General features: G+C 34.9%; 1 protein-coding gene across 1 annotated transcript in view; it reads right to left on the reverse strand.

Moving 5' to 3' along the window:
* The window catches only part of LOC139465989 (uncharacterized), a 232,491-nt gene that overhangs the window by 93,036 nt on the left and 118,660 nt on the right, over positions 1–20,795 (reverse strand). Inside the window, exons 54-61 of the mRNA XM_071248005.1 lie at positions 17,299–17,868; positions 16,078–16,140; positions 15,131–15,700; positions 14,798–14,857; positions 11,629–12,198; positions 10,993–11,019; positions 7,744–8,310; positions 6,025–6,051 (exon numbers count right to left, since the gene is read on the reverse strand). Coding sequence (XP_071104106.1) covers positions 6,025–6,051; positions 7,744–8,310; positions 10,993–11,019; positions 11,629–12,198; positions 14,798–14,857; positions 15,131–15,700; positions 16,078–16,140; positions 17,299–17,868 — 2,454 coding nt within the window. The remainder of the gene's footprint in view (positions 1–6,024; positions 6,052–7,743; positions 8,311–10,992; positions 11,020–11,628; positions 12,199–14,797; positions 14,858–15,130; positions 15,701–16,077; positions 16,141–17,298; positions 17,869–20,795) is intronic.

Below are 20,795 nucleotides of genomic sequence, written 5' to 3' on the forward strand. Positions count from 1 at the left end.
GATACCTGAAACAGACAGACAAACACACTGGACAGACTCACAGACACTTCATTTATTACAATGACATAGCAAAGATTCACTTGTGCTTACAGAGTTATACACACATTGTGTTACAGTCAGACAATTACAATAACACAAACAATACTAATTTGACATTGTGTGTTATATCTATAGATATATCAGAACTGTTATACAGAAAGAAAAGAAATAACTAATGACACACAGTATGCTTTTTAAGCTTTACTGTGTATACATATAAAACAGCCATTATCATTGAGAAAAATATCACCTTAATTTAGTCAATACAGAAGATGCAAAGTCTTTTCATACTGCCCTGACAATAGATTGACTGCCATTACACTGAAGTTGCCTTCAAACAAAATCAGGTGCAGGTGTTAAATTTGAAGAAGGGTATTGTTTACTCTGTATACTAGTCTCTGTCTGTCTACATTTGTGTATGTTTTTTATCTGTCTATAATATAGCTGTATCTAAGGTTAGACCTAAATAAACTACCTGTCAGTTTGTCTGCCAATAATTACAGCCTAAAACAACAAAATGGTCTAGTACACAGCTAATCTCTTGCACTTCTACTTAATGAAATAAAGTTTTTAATGGGTGTTTTCTTATCTTAAAATCTTAACCATGTTTTTTTTTACTGGAAAAAAAGATACCCGGTACACATAACCGATACTGTTTCAACTTCTAAATGCTTCTCAAATGGGAACCACATAAACCTGTTTGATCACATGCAACTGTTAATCAATATATGATTTTCCTCTGCTTCTCTTCTAATCCCTTCTCTTGGGTAGTTCATGTAGATGTTCGCTATTTCACAATACCCTTTCGGTGTCTCATGAGTGGTAAACAGTACTTTTGTGTGACTGACAGACAAAGTATTTAACATTTGTTGTTATTTGTGCAGTTAGTAACTGCCACACATCACAAAGTAAGAGTGAATGAATAAAGACTAAATTTCCAGTAAGAAGGTATTCTATAAATTATGTTGTATGGTGGGGTAGCCTATCGGTTAAAACGCTTGCTTGTCACACCGAAGATCCGGGTTCGAATCCCCATATGGGTACAATGTGTGAAGCCCATTTCTGGTGTCACCCGCCGTGATATTGCTACAAGCAATTCATCGTCACTTGACAAGTTCACTAAAATGTCACCATCTGGAACTTGTCACAGATAAACATGGATTGTAAACAAAGTCTGGTCGTCTTTTACATAGAATGCATAAACTGGTTGTGTGACAGAGAAAGGAAGGATCCTAATGACATCCTATCGACATGGTATTCACAAGTATTCACTGATACCTATGGTATCCTCAAACACTAATCCTCAGAATGGTCATTGGGCAACTATAAAATTCATAAACCCTGAATGAGTGCCTGTCTACATGGTCAGTCAGACAACATGGCAGTCAATATTAATTTCTGATATCCTGTAAATATTTGTGGTACATGTTAGAAAAGCACATTCTGAAAAGATATCCCAAGTCCCCCACTAAACTACCTCTTATTAATTCTTACAAAAACAGGGGGCATGGGTGGCCCAGTCGTCTCAGGCACCGTGACTCTCTGTGCAGAGTTGCGTCCCTTTGGCACGCCAGAAACCTATGATTGTGGGTTCGAATCCCAGTTCGCCCCAATTATGTTTCTAGGTTTGTCAGCACCATACACGTGCTCGTGGGTTTCACCGAAGTGGTAAACGTCTGAGACCTGCATCACTTCGGGCTTTCCTCCCACATTAAGCTGACACGCCGCGATATAACTGGAATACTGTTACAAGCGGCGTTAAACCCAACTCACTCACTCACTCTTACAAAAACAAAAGAGGGATGTCACACAGCCTAAAAATCTATGAAAAAATGCATTTCCCTGATTGTGATATTTTATCTCACATCATTCTTGACAACATTCTTTACCATAATATTTATAACATATTTAACATGTACATTTCACCATTATGATGGAAATAATTTTCAGTTAATTTGATAAATTGAGAATATCAAATTTTGCCCTGTTTATATAAGTGTATCCCTCATGATTATGGTGATGAGAATAATTTTCTAAATATTATTTCGAATGATATAGAAATGATATTTGGTAATTGTAAGTTGGCATTTGTCTCTGTGAATAACCTGCTTCTTTATTTGCATTTCAATAGTTTCTAGGAGTTTCCTTGTTTCCCTGTGATTGATGTTGGTATGGAGAACTTTGGTTTGTTGCCAGGAAATATCGTGGTCAGGATGGTCATAATATTGTTATTCTTGCACCTTAAACAATTGATCCAAATGTATGTAAACATATCAACATGTAAACATATATTAACACATCTAATGAAGGGACCATGAAACATCGATACACATAAACTGATTGTTGTCCATTAAAAAGTCATATATTCATCATCTATCGCCGGCAGTGGAGAATTGTCAAGGGAGATAACTCTGTCTAACTTTTCTTTAGGGTCTCTCATAGAGCCTATTGACCTTTTTCACACTTCGCTACTTCGGGTTTGAAGGCGAGGCTTGGAGAGCAGAAGGTGAAGGCTGGATAGCACATGAAACACATGGAGATGTCAACAAGACACGCAATCAGGACAAACTGTGACAATTTAACCATCCCGGTACATTTATCGTAAGTATTGAACATTATTCTTATTCTTATCATTTACAAACTATTCTACTGTTTTCTGGTCTCCTTACAGATAAAAATTTGAGTCTGGCCGTTCTGTTGTGATTTCAATTTAAAATATCCATGACCACCTGGTAACTCCCAGCACAGTTTATGGTAACTGAACAGACTGAATACAAATGCTACTGAGATCTTGTAAAGAATAATTCATTGTTTACACACCATTAAGCCAAACTATTTATTGTGAGTTTAAATAACTTTGCGGGTCGAAATATTGACCTTTTGACCATATATAGATATATGTCAGAAACTAACTAAATTGATATGTTGATATCATGTATAAAATTGTAACCTACTGAGAATTTACAATCGTAACAAATCAGAATTTTGCATCAGTTGCATATTTGATGTAAATTGTAATGGACTCAAATGCATTCCAATAAAATATTAGACCTCCAGATCTACTTGTGCTGTTGTGATTGTGAACAGGTGTTATTTTGATTGTCAATGTTGACAGATTAGATAGCCTGAACTTCAACTGAATTATTACGTAAAGGGTGTTTATATATTTGAAGTAAAGTACAGTTTGACCTGCAATTTTGTAAACAATATTTCTACCAAAATGACATTTACTTTACTGTACCAAATTAATCATGTTATGAAATGAACAAAAACCCAACTAATTAATGGCCAGTAAATGTTCAATCTACATGTGATCTTTATATAATTTACAGAAACAGATAACTCTTTAACAGTTTGTATTCAAATATTTCAAATGCATAAATTGATACTGCCATTACTATAAACTTAAAGTATAAACAGAATTATTTTTAATTCCCATGCGTATTGCAATCATAACTCATTTATTCGCTTTGTTTAATTGTGAAACCCATCTGGTTTTATGTTCACAAAAATGTTTTGAAACTTTTAAAACAAAATGATTTCTTTTGTGCAAGCAATTGCCATGTATTATTGATTATTAATCATATCAATTTATATGTGAGAATATAGTTGTGCTTACTGTGTCATTTTGCAATAAGTATATTGTTATGATATAATATTTTACTATTGTTGACAATCTTTAGAACTTTAGTTTATTTCAATCAAGTCAAGTGGTGTGATCATTTTGAATTTTTTTACAATTAAATCAAATCGAGAAATAAAAAACAATATAAATACATAGAAGAAATTTGTTTTCCTTGTCAAATAATGATGATAGCATATGAATTTATCTCATCTTGTGATCTGACAAAGTTAATATTTTCAAGTCAAGATATCAACTTTAGTAAACCACAAGAAGAGATAAACATTTCATTTGACAAAATAAATTCAAGTCTTATATTTTCTTTGTGATCTTCATGACCTTACTCAGAAAACCATAGTGTCAATGAGGCAGACTGACTGTAGGTGTGACAAAACATGATATTTCACCTGATTTTAATAAAAATCTTATTTTATTTCACTCTAGCGAAAGTATGTTTTCAGCATGGTCAGACTAAACAAAGTATTTCATGATTAAATACATACCGGTAATACAAATATCAAAACATGTTTCATTAAAACAAGAGTGAGTTTCTCTGTCTGACATTGATATAAAGAGCTGTAGTACACTGTCATTAAATTGATGCATCTGTTGAGTTTACTGTTTACACAGAATATACTGTTTGAGTTTTAGACATATCAGATGAATTTAAGGAATATTTAGAGAGAAGGTGAATATGCATTGTTTATACATTTTTTTATTGAAGTTGAAATATTATTACAATATTATTGAGTTATTCATTTCAGGCCAGCGAGTCAACACAATGAAGTACTAGTATCCGGTGATGGATGTCTGGAGGAGCTTTCTGCTGACAGTAACACACTGGTTACAATATACGTGCTGTCAAAGGATGAGGAAGTGAAAATCAACAAACAACAAATGTGCTTCCTGTCACATTTCACTTAAATAGGACGAGGAAGTGAAAAGCCTCATTCACTCACCAAACAACATGGCCAATATTTATCAGACACTAAAAAAGCACATTGTACCATTTGTTTACAAGCAAGAAAATTATTTTCTCCTGGAATTTAATTAGGTGCTTTTGACTGACAGACACCCGGTCCATGTTAAGTTTTGGAAAACTTATATTGTGAGAAATAAAGACATGAACATTTCAGTTTGTTTTTCTTTGTTAAATATGAGAAATCGAGATAATTTGTACTGATACATATATTTTATCTTGGCTTGATTACCAATTGAAGTTAGTTCCTTTTTATCTTTTGTTATTTTATCTGTACTGATCAAGACATTTTCAAACTATTCAGGATAAATGTATAAGTAGCTTCCTTTTGATATACAGTTACCTATCACCATACAGGATTAGGTGAGGGTGTTCAAGAAGTTGGTGGTTGTATTAATTCTTATATTTCTTAAATTTCATGAATTATGTTATATTTATCAATTATTAGTTTCCTTTAACATATTTTAAACAGTTCACACATTATTACTTTTATCGTGCACTGTACAATCTCAATCGGCAATAATCAGTTAAGTAAGTGATGTTTGAAGAACAAGTAAAGTATCATCTGTCATTGTACACACTGAATACAGTGATCGCGCCGTCTGAATATTTATTTTGACACATGAATTATTTTGTGAACTAATTTCATTTACATCGTAATATGTTAAGATGAAAATCATAGCAGAAAAAGTGTTTTTTGTCAACTGGCAAAACGATAGTGCATTGTGCAGCAAACACCACAATAAAAACATGAAATAAACATGATCGATGATCTTGAGTTCGCCAAGCCACGCATTGACTGAGCAAATTTGCAAAAGTACACTGTTTCATGTTATGCGGTTCATTTACGATACAAAACTTCTGTCATTGAATGTACTGTCACATTGTACCTATAAGCCGACAAGGTTATGATAAAACAATCTATTTCTGAAATACGTATCTCAAAATGCAACTTTCGATTCACTATCGGGATCCTGACAGCAAAATGCTAATCCCAGTGTATTACAGGCATATTTTAATTGGACCTCATGATAAAATGTGCAATATCTTCTGTATTAGATACAGTGGATACCAATTTTTGTTTGTTTTACATGCTGTCTGTTCCCTATGAGCTGATGCGACTCACACTGCATGGAGCTCTGCTCTCCATGCCTCGTTTTCGATCCAAGATGGCGAAAGTGTGAAAAAGCTCGGTCAATAGAGATTACTTTCCACTTACTACTTTGTGTAACAAATATGCTGATCAGGTGCAGGTTGAAAGCATAGTGACAATCACAGTTACTGAGTGGACAGATATACACGAACAGTGATTACATGAATGTACGAAGTGATCTTCATGAACCTGTGTGGTCCGAAACACTGAGACAATCATCCACACACTTACATGTTGTCGGTGACTCGCCAACCATGTCTGTAAAAAAAAGTACATATGCATCAACATGCTCTCTCTGAAGGCAAGGCAGACAAACATTTAAAGTGGCAAGTATTTCTTCTCCACCAACCTTGACATCACTGTTTCCTGGAATGTCTCCAGTATGACATCTAATGTCACCAGGTACATTCTTAATACTAAGAGTAGATTCCAAAAACATTCCTGGACCACTAACATCAATCACCTTGCTGTGATGTTTATAAAATAGAGTACAATAAAATGCATTAACTTAAAGTCAAGCAAAAAACTGAATTCTAATGGAATTAATATGTGTACAAGCAAAAGGACGAGATTTGAAGTGCAGTGCATTTAGATAAGAGCCGAAGGTAAGCCTTCTCAATTGATGTCTTTAATACCTTTGACACTGTTTCCCGCACACATATAGCGATTGTGTCAGAAAAGAATGATGGTCTCCAAGTGTGTACAATGATCACACATTGTTACAAACTGCATGATCACCAGTTCAGTCTACTCAACAGCAAACATTGGCTAATGCAACACTGATAGGGAAGTACAGATGTTACCTGCACATTAGCATCATAATTCTAATCTTATAATCTATCATAACAGCACTGGTGTGTAGAGTTAACAAAAGGCAGAAACCAAACTCACCTGGTCATCAGAGAGTGATTCAAACACTTCCTCCTCATTTCAACCAAGTTGAGAAGTCATTTATAATGAAGTTGTTTTTCTCCAGAGGTTTGTCAGTGATCCATCTGGAACTGGATGAAAACCTAAAAACTTGAGGAAATCCTGGATGAATCTGGAGCTAGGATGACACTGGTTGAGTTGCCTAGGACACACAAGGTCCATCCTCTGGTCAGGGCCACCTACAGTGGGAAATGGTATTAAATACACAATTGAGAATAAATGACTTGCCCTGAAACAAATTTGTTGTTTTTATACATAGCATGATTTACATGAGGGGTACACTCACATTACTTGAAAGATTATAAATCCTGAAAAAGGTGATTAATAGATCAAAACATTCTTCATTCTAATTACCTCATTAATATTAAAAAGAAATATCATACTTACATTTTCTGACAGCAGAAAAAGACATTTTGAAATCTGCTGAAAAAGACTTTTCATTATGATTATAACTTATATGCACAACAGTCTCGAAAAGAACCCAAATATATTTGTATTAGGTAGTGAAAAAGCTGAAACAAGCAACATTAATCTTTGTCCACCAAGTTTCCATGAGATAACTCACAGCTTGTATACATTTACCCTCACGGCATCATATGTTTTCATCAAATGTAAAGTAATGATACCATGAGTTGATGTATTGTTTGAGTAGTATTGTCAAGATTAACAGATAAGAAGAGTTCAAATAAGCAGAGAAATTATGAAAAAATGTATCACACAAAATGGTATACATATCAATATGATCCATTTTTTCATATCAGTACAGCAATTTAGTTATGTGTAACTAAACTTGTGTTTCAATTATCCATGCTATTTTCATCGCCAGGCATGGTACTTGACATTTAGCCCTATGGGATGAAGGCAACATGTTAAGAAATCCATTCAGACTGCATGCAGTTTCATATGATTTTCTTGTATGTGCCATCATTTAGTATCAATTGAAGCCTGGTTTAAGCTCAAAAGCATGAAAGGAGTAGGTTCTGCTTAAATGATGCTTTTGGTTCTGACCCAGTGATATACCTGGACACATGGAAGTGAAGACTTGGTCTCTCATCGCTCTGAGCTCAGTGAACTCATTAACAGTAAACCTGTTCTTCTCCAAGGGAAGTGAAGCAATACCATCAATTTCCCTGGTGTCTGATAGACCAATACCAATGACATAGATGTGGATGCCTTCATCTCGTGCAATTTCAGCCTCTGGGATTGTCCTCCTAGCATTAATGTTGGACACACCATCAGTGATCACGATAGCAACATTCAAAACATCTGGGCGATCACCATTATCAGGTGTGAACATCTGAGTTCTCATTGTATTCAGACCACCAAATGTGTTGGTGCTGCCATAATTATATGGGATCTCATCTATTGCTGCGAAGATGTCCCTCTTGTTCTGGTACTGATTCATTTGGAATTGGATGAAGACTTTGGTGCTGTAGATGAGTACACCAACACGGACATTGTCATCATCAATGTTGGCCACAAACAAGAAGTCTTTCAAGAAATCAAGCATGAGCCTGAAGTTGGGTTCTGTGACACTGGTAGAGGCATCCAACACAAACACAAGATCCATCCTTGAATCTGCACAGCCTGGAGGCATAGGGAAACATGGTGTCAGGGATGAAGTTAGGGACAGAACAGATGGGACCACTGACACAGGAAACAGTAACATACAACCTGAACATGAAACATTTATACATGTATTACCCAAACAGAGTGCCATGTTAGAAGAGAGCAAGAAAAAGACATTTTGTTAATCCACATGAGTTAACATGGCTTTATTAGCTCTAAGTGGTGTTAAACCAAACTCACTCACTCGTCCCTACCGGTATATCAGCACATTGTGACATATTTAGAAACACTAAATAACAGCTTAAGAGCGTTTCCTGTTATCTTATATTATATTTAATTGAGCTCAACTGCTGGTTTGAGCAGTTGCTTTTTTCAGATCTGGTAAATGTTTTTCAATATATTCATGTCCGACGATTGCAGTAAATGTTTCAAAACCGATATTGTTGTATATTTTTATTTGATATATTCTATTCCTCTTAGCTAAGACAACGGTAACACTATTTTTCAGGGCATTATCATTTGCAGAAACCCTCGGTCTTTTCAACTTCCCTCCTTCGTCAGGCAGTTGATGGAATACCTTGGGCTTCTGCAAATGATAATGCCCTGAAAATAGCATTACTCTTATATCAGTATTGTGTGGATTAGCATAATTACTTTCTGTTATTACAAGACATGTGTGATTAAAGCTGAACTATGACTATGAACTATACCATACAACCTCTGAAGCTTTCTTAGTTCAAACATTTTAGAGGCCTAAATGATTTAGTTGTTATATTGTCCTATGTCCTTTCAGGTTAAAATATGACAAGTGTGTAGTTTATCAGCACCATTTTCAATTTGAAGACTTTACACAGTTTGAGTCATATTGTTTTTATCCATTCATTATATCTTAATACAATTACTAAATAAGATTAATTAGGCCATTGTCAATGACAGCATATCAGATGCAAATACTAAAAAACACTGGCATTGTTCGTTTGTTGCATAACACCACACTCAACAGCATTCCAGCTATATGACGATGTCCAATCCATAATGAAGTCTGTATCAGACAAACCAGCATGGTTGATATTATGAGTAATCTTATATACTGCAGTAATGATTATACTGCAGTTCTAAAGTGCTCATTCTCCTTCCATATCCCTTGTACCTGGCACACAAAATGCTGGACAATGAGAGTGAGTTGGATTTAACACTGCTTGAAAACAGTACTTTGCTAATACAACTGCATGTCAGCTTGATGAGGAACAAAAGCCTCAACTTATGCAGGTTTTAGACATTTACCACACTGATGAAACTAACAGGTATGTGGTGCTTGACAGACAAGGATCATAACTGGGGTTTATCTGGGATTCAAACTGACGACCTGCAGATCCTGGCATCTGAGTAGTATAAGCCTGCATTGCAAGTTCTGACACCTTAGACAACATGGCCACCCATGCCCTAATGGTTTACAATGACAGGAGGGAGTTCACACATTCTGTAGGATATGATCTACTGATGTGCAAAGCACACACTGCAAAAACTGCAATAACACATATACAGTAAACATTGTCACACACAAATACAGAGGTAACAGTGCCAAATAGAATGTTGATTATCTGTAGGATTTTATCACATGTGTATTTTTTACAAGTGAGATGGTTCTATGCATATACAACTTCTTCATACAATGAATGCAACGTTTCAGTGTAGATCACATCACTTGCTCGATAACGTTGTTAGTATCTACACTGAAACATCGGATTTACTGTATAAAGCTGTTGTATATCCACCGAATTACCTGCCTTGTTCATCATACAAACTTCTAATGCCACTTAAAGAGGTGTATTTTACAGTTGTATAATTTGTTTTACAAATCTGTAATTGTCAATGTTTCTCTTCATTGAAATATTTTGAATATACATGTAATGTCAAAATGCGAGTCCATAGCTATCATTTCAGAAGAAGATAATCAAAGGTGCTGTACAGATCTTAACATTAAGATTTGATAGTACAATTACAACATCTGAGGCAGTGAAAGTAGATGAATAAACACTTCACAAACAAAGCATTAGACAACAATGTGAACAGATATGGTTTACAAACGATTCACTTGACATTGAATGAGAACATATGGTTACAGACAAACATGTATCAACAAATGAAAACACATTTATTCTTATAAATATTTGACAAATCAAATGATAACACACTGTAACATAACAAACAACAGTATTGTCAAGCAGTTTCAAAATACATGTATACCTCAAATAATCATTTCTTTTGTTTTATACTTGTATATAGTTCACTGTGCTATATTTTGTTCTGGTTAGGTCCTTCTTATTCAGTGAACAAAAGATTTACCCATTTACTTTCTTGAATGATGTGGGAACAGATTCAAGAAATTGAACAATGGATAATATGGTCCCTGAATGACTGCTTGACAACATTAACCAATGTTACATGGCAGACAAATGAAAACAATCAAACATAACAATTCAAAATCAAATTAATATGATATTGTAATGATATTTATTTTAGAAATGACTTGAAAAGTAAGAAATCTCACTCATAAATATGTGTAATCATTAACATTTAAATACATCATTAACATACACTCAAATTGATGCAATTCATGTGTTTTTTTCAATTGTAAAAATAATATCAACATAATGTCATTTCTGTAATCCCTTGTGTAAGCAAAATCTGGCAACTTACCATTTTGTTTAGGTGTAGGGGCCTGAACTGAAAATACAAGGAGATATGACTTATTTCCCATTTCAAAACATAGCACTGTGTGAGCAAAGTTACATTATTTATGTGCCTTAGGAATCGCAGTAATTACAAAAAGCTTAGGTGAGGTGGTGAGGTGGTGAGGTGGTGGGGTGGTGAGGTGGCAGCGTCGCTTCCAAGATAAATACACTTATATAGCGATGGGCATGCTTGTACTCTGGACTAATGCTGATTTTAAAGCGCTAGCCCACTGAGATACCATGATGCAGTTTAACATGAATACCTCACTCAGACACAGTATACTTACTCTGAGCCAACCAGTCCTTGTTTTAGCCCCTTTTATGCTGAGCATGACACAGAGTAACAAGTACCATCTTTTAACGTCATTTGGTATGACATGGACTGGGATCAAACCCCTGACCATTCTCTCTCTGGGCGGATGCTCTACCACTAGACCACAGAGGTGTTCTATAAATAGTTTACACAAAATGAAATAAACTCCCTAGGATGACAATTTGTTGATTCTTTTCTTTTACTGTTGTTTCTCCATAATATTTCAAGAATAGGTATGTCAGTGAACAAGTACCAGCTAGTACTGCATGTTTACCCAAATGTGTTTACCTGGGCAAATAGAACCAAATACTCTTTCTTTCATTGTTGTCAGTTCACTGAACTCCTGGACAGTGAAACGATTCTCTTCTATAGGTGGTGAGGCAATGCCATCAATTTCCCTTGTATCTTGCAGACCAATACCAATGACATAGATGTGGATATTCTGGTTGCGGGCTTCAACAGCTTCTGGGATTGTCCTTCTGGCATTTATATTGGACACACCATCAGTGATGAGAATGGCCACATTATCAACATCAGGTCGGTCTCCTGTTGCTGGTGTGAACATCTGTGTCCTCATTACATTTATTCCACCATAGGTGTTGGTACTTCCATACATATATGGTATATTGTCAATAGCTTTGTAAACTTCCTTCTTCTGACCAATATATTCATTCATCTGGAACTGGATGGCAACTTTGGTACTGTAGATAACAATACCAACTCGAACATTGTCACCATCAATGTTAGCATCACTAAGGAAATACTTTAAGAAATCCTGCATGAGTTTAAAGTTGGGTTCAGTGACACTGGTGGAAGTATCCAGGATAAGCACAAGATCCAACTTTGCATCGTCACAGCCTGAGACAGAAAAACAACATGTATATTCTCAATTCCCATCAATGGTTTAACAGACAATGTTATAGAAAAGCTTATCTGATGTAAATTAAACAATTACTGTTAAGTGGTATTCGGAAATAAACAATTTCTTCTCTTAACACACTTTTTATATTGTTAAAAATTGTTACTTTGATTAGATGTTCTTAATCTATGATACAGTGTCAAATGACATAAACAAACTGTTTGAAGAGAATGACATAATAAAGCTAAACAGAATAAAATAGAAGCAAAAGAGCAATACAACAAGAATATCTGTATGAGGTAAAAGTAATGCGTTAGTTGTTAGGGTAATTCTGATACACAAGTCTTTAGAAGTGATTTGCATTGTGCAACATATATGACAAACACACATATACATAAAATAGACAGAAGAGAAACATGAAATAACCTGAAACAGCAACAACATTATGACAGATATATTTATTAGATACAATACAAAATTAGTCCTTCTTACTGATTTACACTACACAATATTATTCTTTCCTATTTCAGTCTTATTGATGAAAACTGTACAATAAACATCCTTCTTATTGTTGTAAACTGTAAAATAAATATACCACCTACAGATGTAGACTGTACAATAGATATACTTCTTATTGTTGTAAACTGTACGATAGATATCTTTCTTATAGATGAAGACTGTACAATAAATATCCTTCTTATTGTTGTAAACTGTACAATAAATATCCTTCTCATCATTGTAAACTGTACAATAAATATCCTTCTTATTGTTGTAAACTGTACAATAAATATTCTTAATGTTGTTAACTGTACAATAAATATCCTTCTTAATGTTGTAAACTGTACAATAAATATCCTTCTTAATGTTGTAAACTGTACAATAAATATCCTTCTTATTGTTGTAAACTGAACAATTAATATCCTTATTGTTTTAAACAGTAAAGTATCCTTATTGTTGTAAACTGTACAGTGAATATCCTTCTTATTGTTGTAGACTGTACAATAAGAATCCTTCTTATTGATTTAAAATGTACAACAAATATCTTTCTTATTGATGAAAACTAGAATTAATATCCTACTTATAGATGTAAACTGTGCTATAAATATCCTTCTTATTGATGTGAACCTTGAAATAAGATTCCTACTGATGTAAAAATACACAAAAAACGTTTGGTCTTATTAATGTAAACTGATATCACATTAAATAAGTATGAGTCTAAGTAAGACTGCACAGAATAACTCAATCAAATCTTGATAAAAAATAGTGCCTTGGGCCCATGGCACTGTAGCTCAACTGAATATGTAGTCAACAGTATAAAATGTCAACAGCCACTAAACGAAAAATGCTGTCAGCATGGCTATTCAAATATTAGGACAATGAATTAATAAATATGAAACAACTAATGCAATTTCCACAATCCTTCTAAATCTGCAAAAACTGAATGCAGTAATGTTGAACATTGTTGCAATACACAATAGTTAAATATACTTTACTTCAACTTTGAGCCTTACATACCTTCCAAGGACAATAATGTTTCTAATGCCATAACAATTTTCCAAATGTTTCACAAAACACAGGAAATCCTATTGATGTCACTATTAGAGAAACATAGACATGCCAAAGTTCATCTTCCTCAGTCTAGTAATTTCAGATAAGAAGGTTTTCATAAAGCGGAATTTGTTTTGAAAGAACTACAGTATTTGTTTTAACAGAAAAAGCTTAGCAGTAGCCATAAATAGCTTTCACAAGGCAGCTTCTGGGTGGCCATATTGAAAAACAGATTGGAACCATTTGAACAAATACATTTGTCATCAGCTTCATAGGTCAGTGGTTCCTGAAGAGATGATGTTTATAGTGCGAGGCAATGCATTTTGAGAGAATTTAGTAGCTTGGTCAAAGAGCAAATGTCAAATAAATGTCCAAACTTAACATACTGCGAAAAAACGAGCATATGTATAAAACCCTCATACACCTATACCACATATCATTACATTTTGACAGAAACTGGATGAGTAAAGACAATAACCTGCTCTACTTTTCAGTGTGGTCAAAGTGCAAAGGTCAAGATCAAAATTAAGACATCACGAAACACAGAATATATGTGTTGAGCCCATGTACAGATGTACCAAATTCATAACACATTTAACAAAAGCGTACGAGTAATGGGCAGAAATACATTTTTCAATCTAGCTGCCAAAATTTAAATTGGATTTGAAACTTGTGGGAACGAGCATGTGAAGTTTTTGCTTTATTGGTTCAGTTGGTTATGAGAAGATGACAGAGCCTAAAAAAAAATTCTGTCCTGGATAAAAATTACACTGTTGCAAGGTGTTTTTTCTACAAAAAACATTTAGGCTCATAGTTTTAATATAGTGTATCTGGTTTTGCAGCTGTAGCTCCAACTCCAGACAAACAGGGCACAACATTAGTTCACTTGACTTTCAGAAAGGTGAACTAAAAAATAAATCTCCTATTCAACACACCAAGACAAGTAGAGTAGAAATGGCAGTTGCCATTCTAGTTAAATAATTTCCAGTATCTAAATGATGTCAGTATGTACTGTCTGTAAAATTTGATTATACATTGTATGTCACTTACTGGGCAGCTTCCTTGGTGCCAGAGTGATAGGAATAGGTCTAGGAGTTGTTGGTGGTTCAACTGCAAAAACAGAAAATGATATCATTAGATCACACACTGGAATGTTTTGTGGATGAGATTCACCTAATTTTGAGTCATGAAAAATAAATATTGTCAAATGTCATTTTATTGTTTCTAATATCAGTGCTTTTGGTCGGTTGGTCTCATAAACCAACTAAATTAATATAAATCCCAATCCAGGAAAATCTGAGCCATATAAACTCTCATGTGTAAATTTGTAATTCAAAGAACACTAACATATAATATGGGTATAATAAATGCAAAACTTCATACCTGGGCAAATAGAACCAAACACCTTTTCCCTCATAGACGACAGCTCACTGAACTCCTGAACAGTGAAACGGTTTTCTTCAACTGGCTCACTGGCAATGCCATCAATTTCTCTAGTATCTGTAAGGCCAATACCAATGACATATATGTGGATGTTTTGGTCTCGTGCTTTGACAGCTTCTGGAATTGTCCTTCTGGCATTTATATTGGACACACCATCAGTGATGAGGATGGCCACATTGTCAACATCAGGTCGGTCTCCTGTTCCAGGTGTGAACATCTGAGTCCTCATTATATTTAGTCCACCATAGGTGTTGGTACTTCCATACATATATGGTATTCCGTCAATGGCTTTGTAAACTTCTTTCTTCTGACCAATATACTCATTCATCTGGAACTGAATAGCAACTTTGGTACTGTAGATGACAATACCAACTCGGACATTGTCGTCATCAATGTTGGCGTTAGCCAGGAAGAACTTCAAGAAGTCCTGCATGAGTCTGAAGTTGGGTTCAGTGACACTGGTGGAGGTATCCAGTATTAAGACAAGATCCATCCTTGTATCAGAACAACCTGGAAGAAAATTCTCACTTTTAAAACAATAAACTGTTATTTTGTTTTCTAGCATAAAAAATGTACCACTAAATGGGTGAAAATATTTATTGACACATGATTCTTCAGGTTAGAAATCAAATATAAATGATGTCATCCTTTTGTTCACAAATCAGCTTAAATCTCTGAAACATTGATGCTACAATATCCCATGTATTTTATACAATAAACCCATATTTTATATTTAGAACTTGTAAAGTATAGTAAAATGTCAATTTCGCTCACTAGTGGGTTGCATTTGAACATAATGTAGACAAGGAAATGTGTTGAATGACATAAATGTCATAAAAAACGCACGCACACACGCAGAGGTTACTAAAATTAGAACAATCACTTACTTGGACGTTTTTTGGGTGCAAAGGTTATTGGAATTGGCTTTGGAGTGGTGGTAGGTGGCGGTACTGTAAACACAATGGACATGATGTTATATTGAAGTAAAAGGATATACTTTTATGGAAAGATCAATCATGCTGTGCCAATAACAATAATTGTGTCAATGGACTATGACCAACATTACAAGATTCATCAAAAGATGACAAATCCCCCTGACCCCCTCAAGACTGTTACTCTAAGTCAACTCGATGAGGGAATTTCTATCTAGTCTGTCTGTCCTTATACAAGAGTCACTATTGAGCTACAAAAACAGTACCATGGAATTGGGATTTGGAACTTTGTATTTCTATGTCAGGTACACATATGAACAGAGTCAAAGTCAAACTTGTTGCTATAGAAATGGAAAAAAATATAAATTCAAAACTCCCTAAATAGCAAAATGCAACATTTGACAACCTGGTCTGTGTGTGTGTGCACTGTTTCATGAAAGAATACTTATTAGTTTTAGAGATATGGTCCAGAACAAACACATCACCATGAACAGAGTCAAAGTTAAACTTGTCATGGAGACAGGAAACATTTTTTTTTTAAAATTCCTAAAGAACAAAAAGCACCACTTCAGTCCTTGATTAATACATGTACCAAGTTTGGATGTAAAATGATGAATAGTTCTTTAAACACATGCTCATGATATAGTTGGAATCGAACAATCGATTCTGCTTTATGCAGAGATTTCTATTGGATATGGAAAGGGTTATGTCACTTTATTTAGTTCTGCTCCGGAAATGACCCCTACCTCAGTTTTAGTTTCAAGTCTAACTTGTTTCCATTGAAACAGTAAAAATTCAAATTTTGACAAGTTCCTAAATAGAAAAAGGCACCACTTCAACCCTTGGTTAAAACATTGGTTTGGATGAAAAGTCTTTCACAGTTTTCAAGTTGTGCGCTGGAAATGACACCTACCCCTTTGAGACAAAGTCCAGAGGAATTGACTGTATCCCCTCACATTATATGCAAGTGGGATAAGAATGGTACAGTGTAAATATAATGCAGATGATAACAAAATACCATCCTACATACAGATAATGAGTTCTTACATTTTACCAAGGAGCACAGATCATCAAAAACACTGCAAGGACAATTTGGAATTTATACAAGGAAGGACAACACACTCTAAGATACTTAAAAAAAAGGAAAATAGGACTATAATCTGAAGAACTTCTTACTTGGACAGAGGGACCCAAAGACCTTTTCTCTCATAGAAGACAGTTCACTGAACTCCTGGACAGTGAAACGATTCTCTTCTATAGGTGGTGAGGCAATGCCATCAATTTCCCTTGTATCTTGCAGACCAATACCAATGACATAGATGTGAATGTTCTGATTGCGGGCTTCAACAGCTTCTGGGATTGTCCTTCTGGCATTTATATTGGACACACCATCAGTGATGAGAATGGCCACATTCTCAACATCAGGTCGGTCTCCTGTTGCTGGTGTGAACATCTGTGTTCTCATAACATTCAGTCCACCATAGGTGTTAGTACTTCCGTACATATAAGGTATATTGTCAATGGCTACGTAAAGATCTTTCTTAGAACCTATGTATTCATTCATCTGGAACTGGATGGCAACTTTGGTACTGTAGATAACAATACCAACTCGGACATTGTCATCATCAATGTTGGCAGGAGCAAGGAAGTATTTCAAGAAGTCCTGCATGAGTCTGAAGTTGGGTTCTGTGACGCTTGTGGAGGTATCCAGGATAAGCACAAGATCCATCTTGGCATCAGAGCAACCTGTTATGTGCAGGCACAAGACATAGACATAGGACACAACAAAACCACATGACATATGACATCTTGGATAGATGGCTTACCTTGTCTAATTGTCTGTATTCTCAAAGTACAAATACAAGGAAACACAAATAAACACATCTGTACACAATACACTGACACAAGAAAAGTGGTACATTGTTCAGCAGGATCACCCCAGCCAAATTTCTTCTCTTTTTCTCTCTCTCTCCCCCCCCCCCCCCCAAAAAAAAATAAAATAAAATAAAATAAATAGATTTTTGAATGAAAATCATATTATTATTGTTCATAATACTAACAAAACCCCTTAATTTAGTACCTGCTTGAGATAAAGACAAAGAAATGTAGGAGCAACAAAACAGGCACGAGAATTCTTGTGAAACAAATAAACCTGTGACAAACAGTGCAAAAATATACCTTCAGCAAATCAGTGCAAGCAACAACTCAAATGGTTGTTTGACTGACAGTGAGGGCTGAATTATACATACTCAATTTGAAACTATGTGTATGGTAGTATGTTAATTAGTTACATTATGATAGTTATAGATGTAATTACTCAAGTTACAGTATTCTATCAAGATCTATCTTTACATGTTCACACATAGCATGTTTTGATTTAGATAATTTGAGAGGAAAACTGAAACTGTACACCCCTCAGCCAAATAAAAAAACAGAAACATCTTAATGATCTGATTGTTTATAGGTGTGCTGCTCCCTATATATGACTTTGATATTGACTTGTTGCTACACGGAGCTACAGAGCTGTCCCATAGTGTTTTCCTGATAGATCCCTCGTCCAAATTTGCATTTTGAGTTGTGAAACAAATAACTTACTTAGCAGGTTAGAAACCAGATTTTCTTATATCCAGCATTGTGCCCAGAGATGGCAGCCAAAAATCTGTACACTCTTGATGTATCCCACACAATAAGTACATATGAAAGTTGCATGAAGTACACATATTTGAAAGCAAGCATCTGAGTAAAAGAATCATGTTGTAGTTGTGTGGGATGTACATTATGGTGGGGTTGTTAGTGTGGTATGTTCTGAATATGGGAGTCTATTAGGTAAACATTATGGAACAGCCCACAGCTCTGTGCAGAGATAAGTCATAATCCAAATCATTTATAGGGAGGTGCACAGAAATATGGTTACCAGCCACTGCATATTCTGGCGAGGGACTTGGAATTTATGTTCGAGATAGAATGTTTGTGGTCACTTGAAGCAGAGTGAATATTTCTTTTTACTCAAAAAGGAAATGACCAAACACATTCTTTTCTGGACATGAAGCATGTACAGCAAAATACTTTTTTTCAAACAATCTAAATACTGTAACTTGAGGCAACAATAACATATTTGATATAGGAGAGAACACTGCATGGTCATAATATTTATCAAATGCTTTTTCAATTATTGTGCTTATTATACCTTATAGGAAATAATAATCAGTTATTGTCATTGTCAGTTTTGACCTTGTGTAACAATGTGGTATAGTTGCCGTATATACATCATTAATAATCTTGGGATTTTCTTTGAGATTTGGCTGTGAGATTGTGTTTCCTTACATTTAAGTTGAAGTAAAGCATATTGATAAACACTGTAAATAGAACCTCAATCATTTCTTTACACATACCATTTTCATTACATGTTATGCCGAGTGTAAACAAATTGCACCACTCACGAAAATAGTGATGCTCCTTCATATCGTGAAACAAAAATGGTATCAGGAAAGACAAGACTGATATCCTTTATTATGTTACAACACACATGATATATGATAGTCTTAATGTAAGGGTGCTCATTCCAGATCCAACATATTCATAGTACACACAAATTGACAAAAGGCAAAGAGCGATTACATAGTATATATAAAAGTTTGGATGAAACCACAGTGCATCAAACAAGACGCTGCCGGGCAGACTAATCCTAACATCACTAAATCCAAGTATATAACAAGGTCTTGCATAGTAAAGCAGTTAGTAACTAGTCTCTTGAATCAAAGATTCCTCAGAATTTCCTTAGCTGCTTACTTCCAACATAGATAATAATGATCACATGAACCATTATTCTGATGGAGACTGAGAAACCTAGTGGTTAAATCATTCTTTGTCATGGGTTGGATTGCCTGTCTATGTAAATAAAGTGTCATGGCACTGTAGCTCACCTAGATATGTAGTCAGCAATTTAGAATGTCAATATTACAATATTTTCTTCATAAAAACTGAGGACTAAATATAAAACATCATTGCCAGAGAATATTCAGTCTTGATCATTTGCCAAAACAGATTCCATTGGATGTAAAGGGCAAAATAGTGGTGATAATTATATGAATGGATCACTGAAAATCAGTGATGACACAAGGTGTTTGTGAAAAGAATAAGCAAGTCCTGCTCAACCAGAACACCTGCCACTCCCACACTTTTCCACAAACACAATAAAAATCTGACAATAAAATCTAATGACGTTAATAAAATATGATGTCATCATAAGAGAAACATACGAGTACATGCCAAACTTTAGTTCCCTCAGTCTGGTGATTTCTGTGGAGAAGATGCCAAATATGCTTACTGAGGGAATTTCAGAGCTAAATTTTTTTTTAATCATTGCAAACAAAATGGAACAGATATGTTGAACACACTATGAACTATACATACACCAAATTTCATTCAAGTCTGAAATTTAATGACTGAGTAATGGCATAAATAAGCTTTTCAAATATCGCTGCCAAATCAGATTCAAACCTCATAAACAAATTGGGGTTTCATCATTGAGAAGTTTCAGCTTCATTAGGAGATGAGGAGATGTTTATGATGCACAGTCAACAATGGCCACAGGTTCTGGACAAACAAGGCACAACATCAGCTCAATTGACGTTCAGTCAGGTGAGCAAACAAGTAGTGCCATGTTGATGCTC

This window comes from Haliotis cracherodii, unplaced genomic scaffold (assembly GCF_022045235.1).
Source record: "Haliotis cracherodii isolate W230 unplaced genomic scaffold, xgHalCrac1.p SCAF_18, whole genome shotgun sequence".
NCBI classification, from domain to species: domain Eukaryota; kingdom Metazoa; phylum Mollusca; class Gastropoda; order Lepetellida; family Haliotidae; genus Haliotis; species Haliotis cracherodii.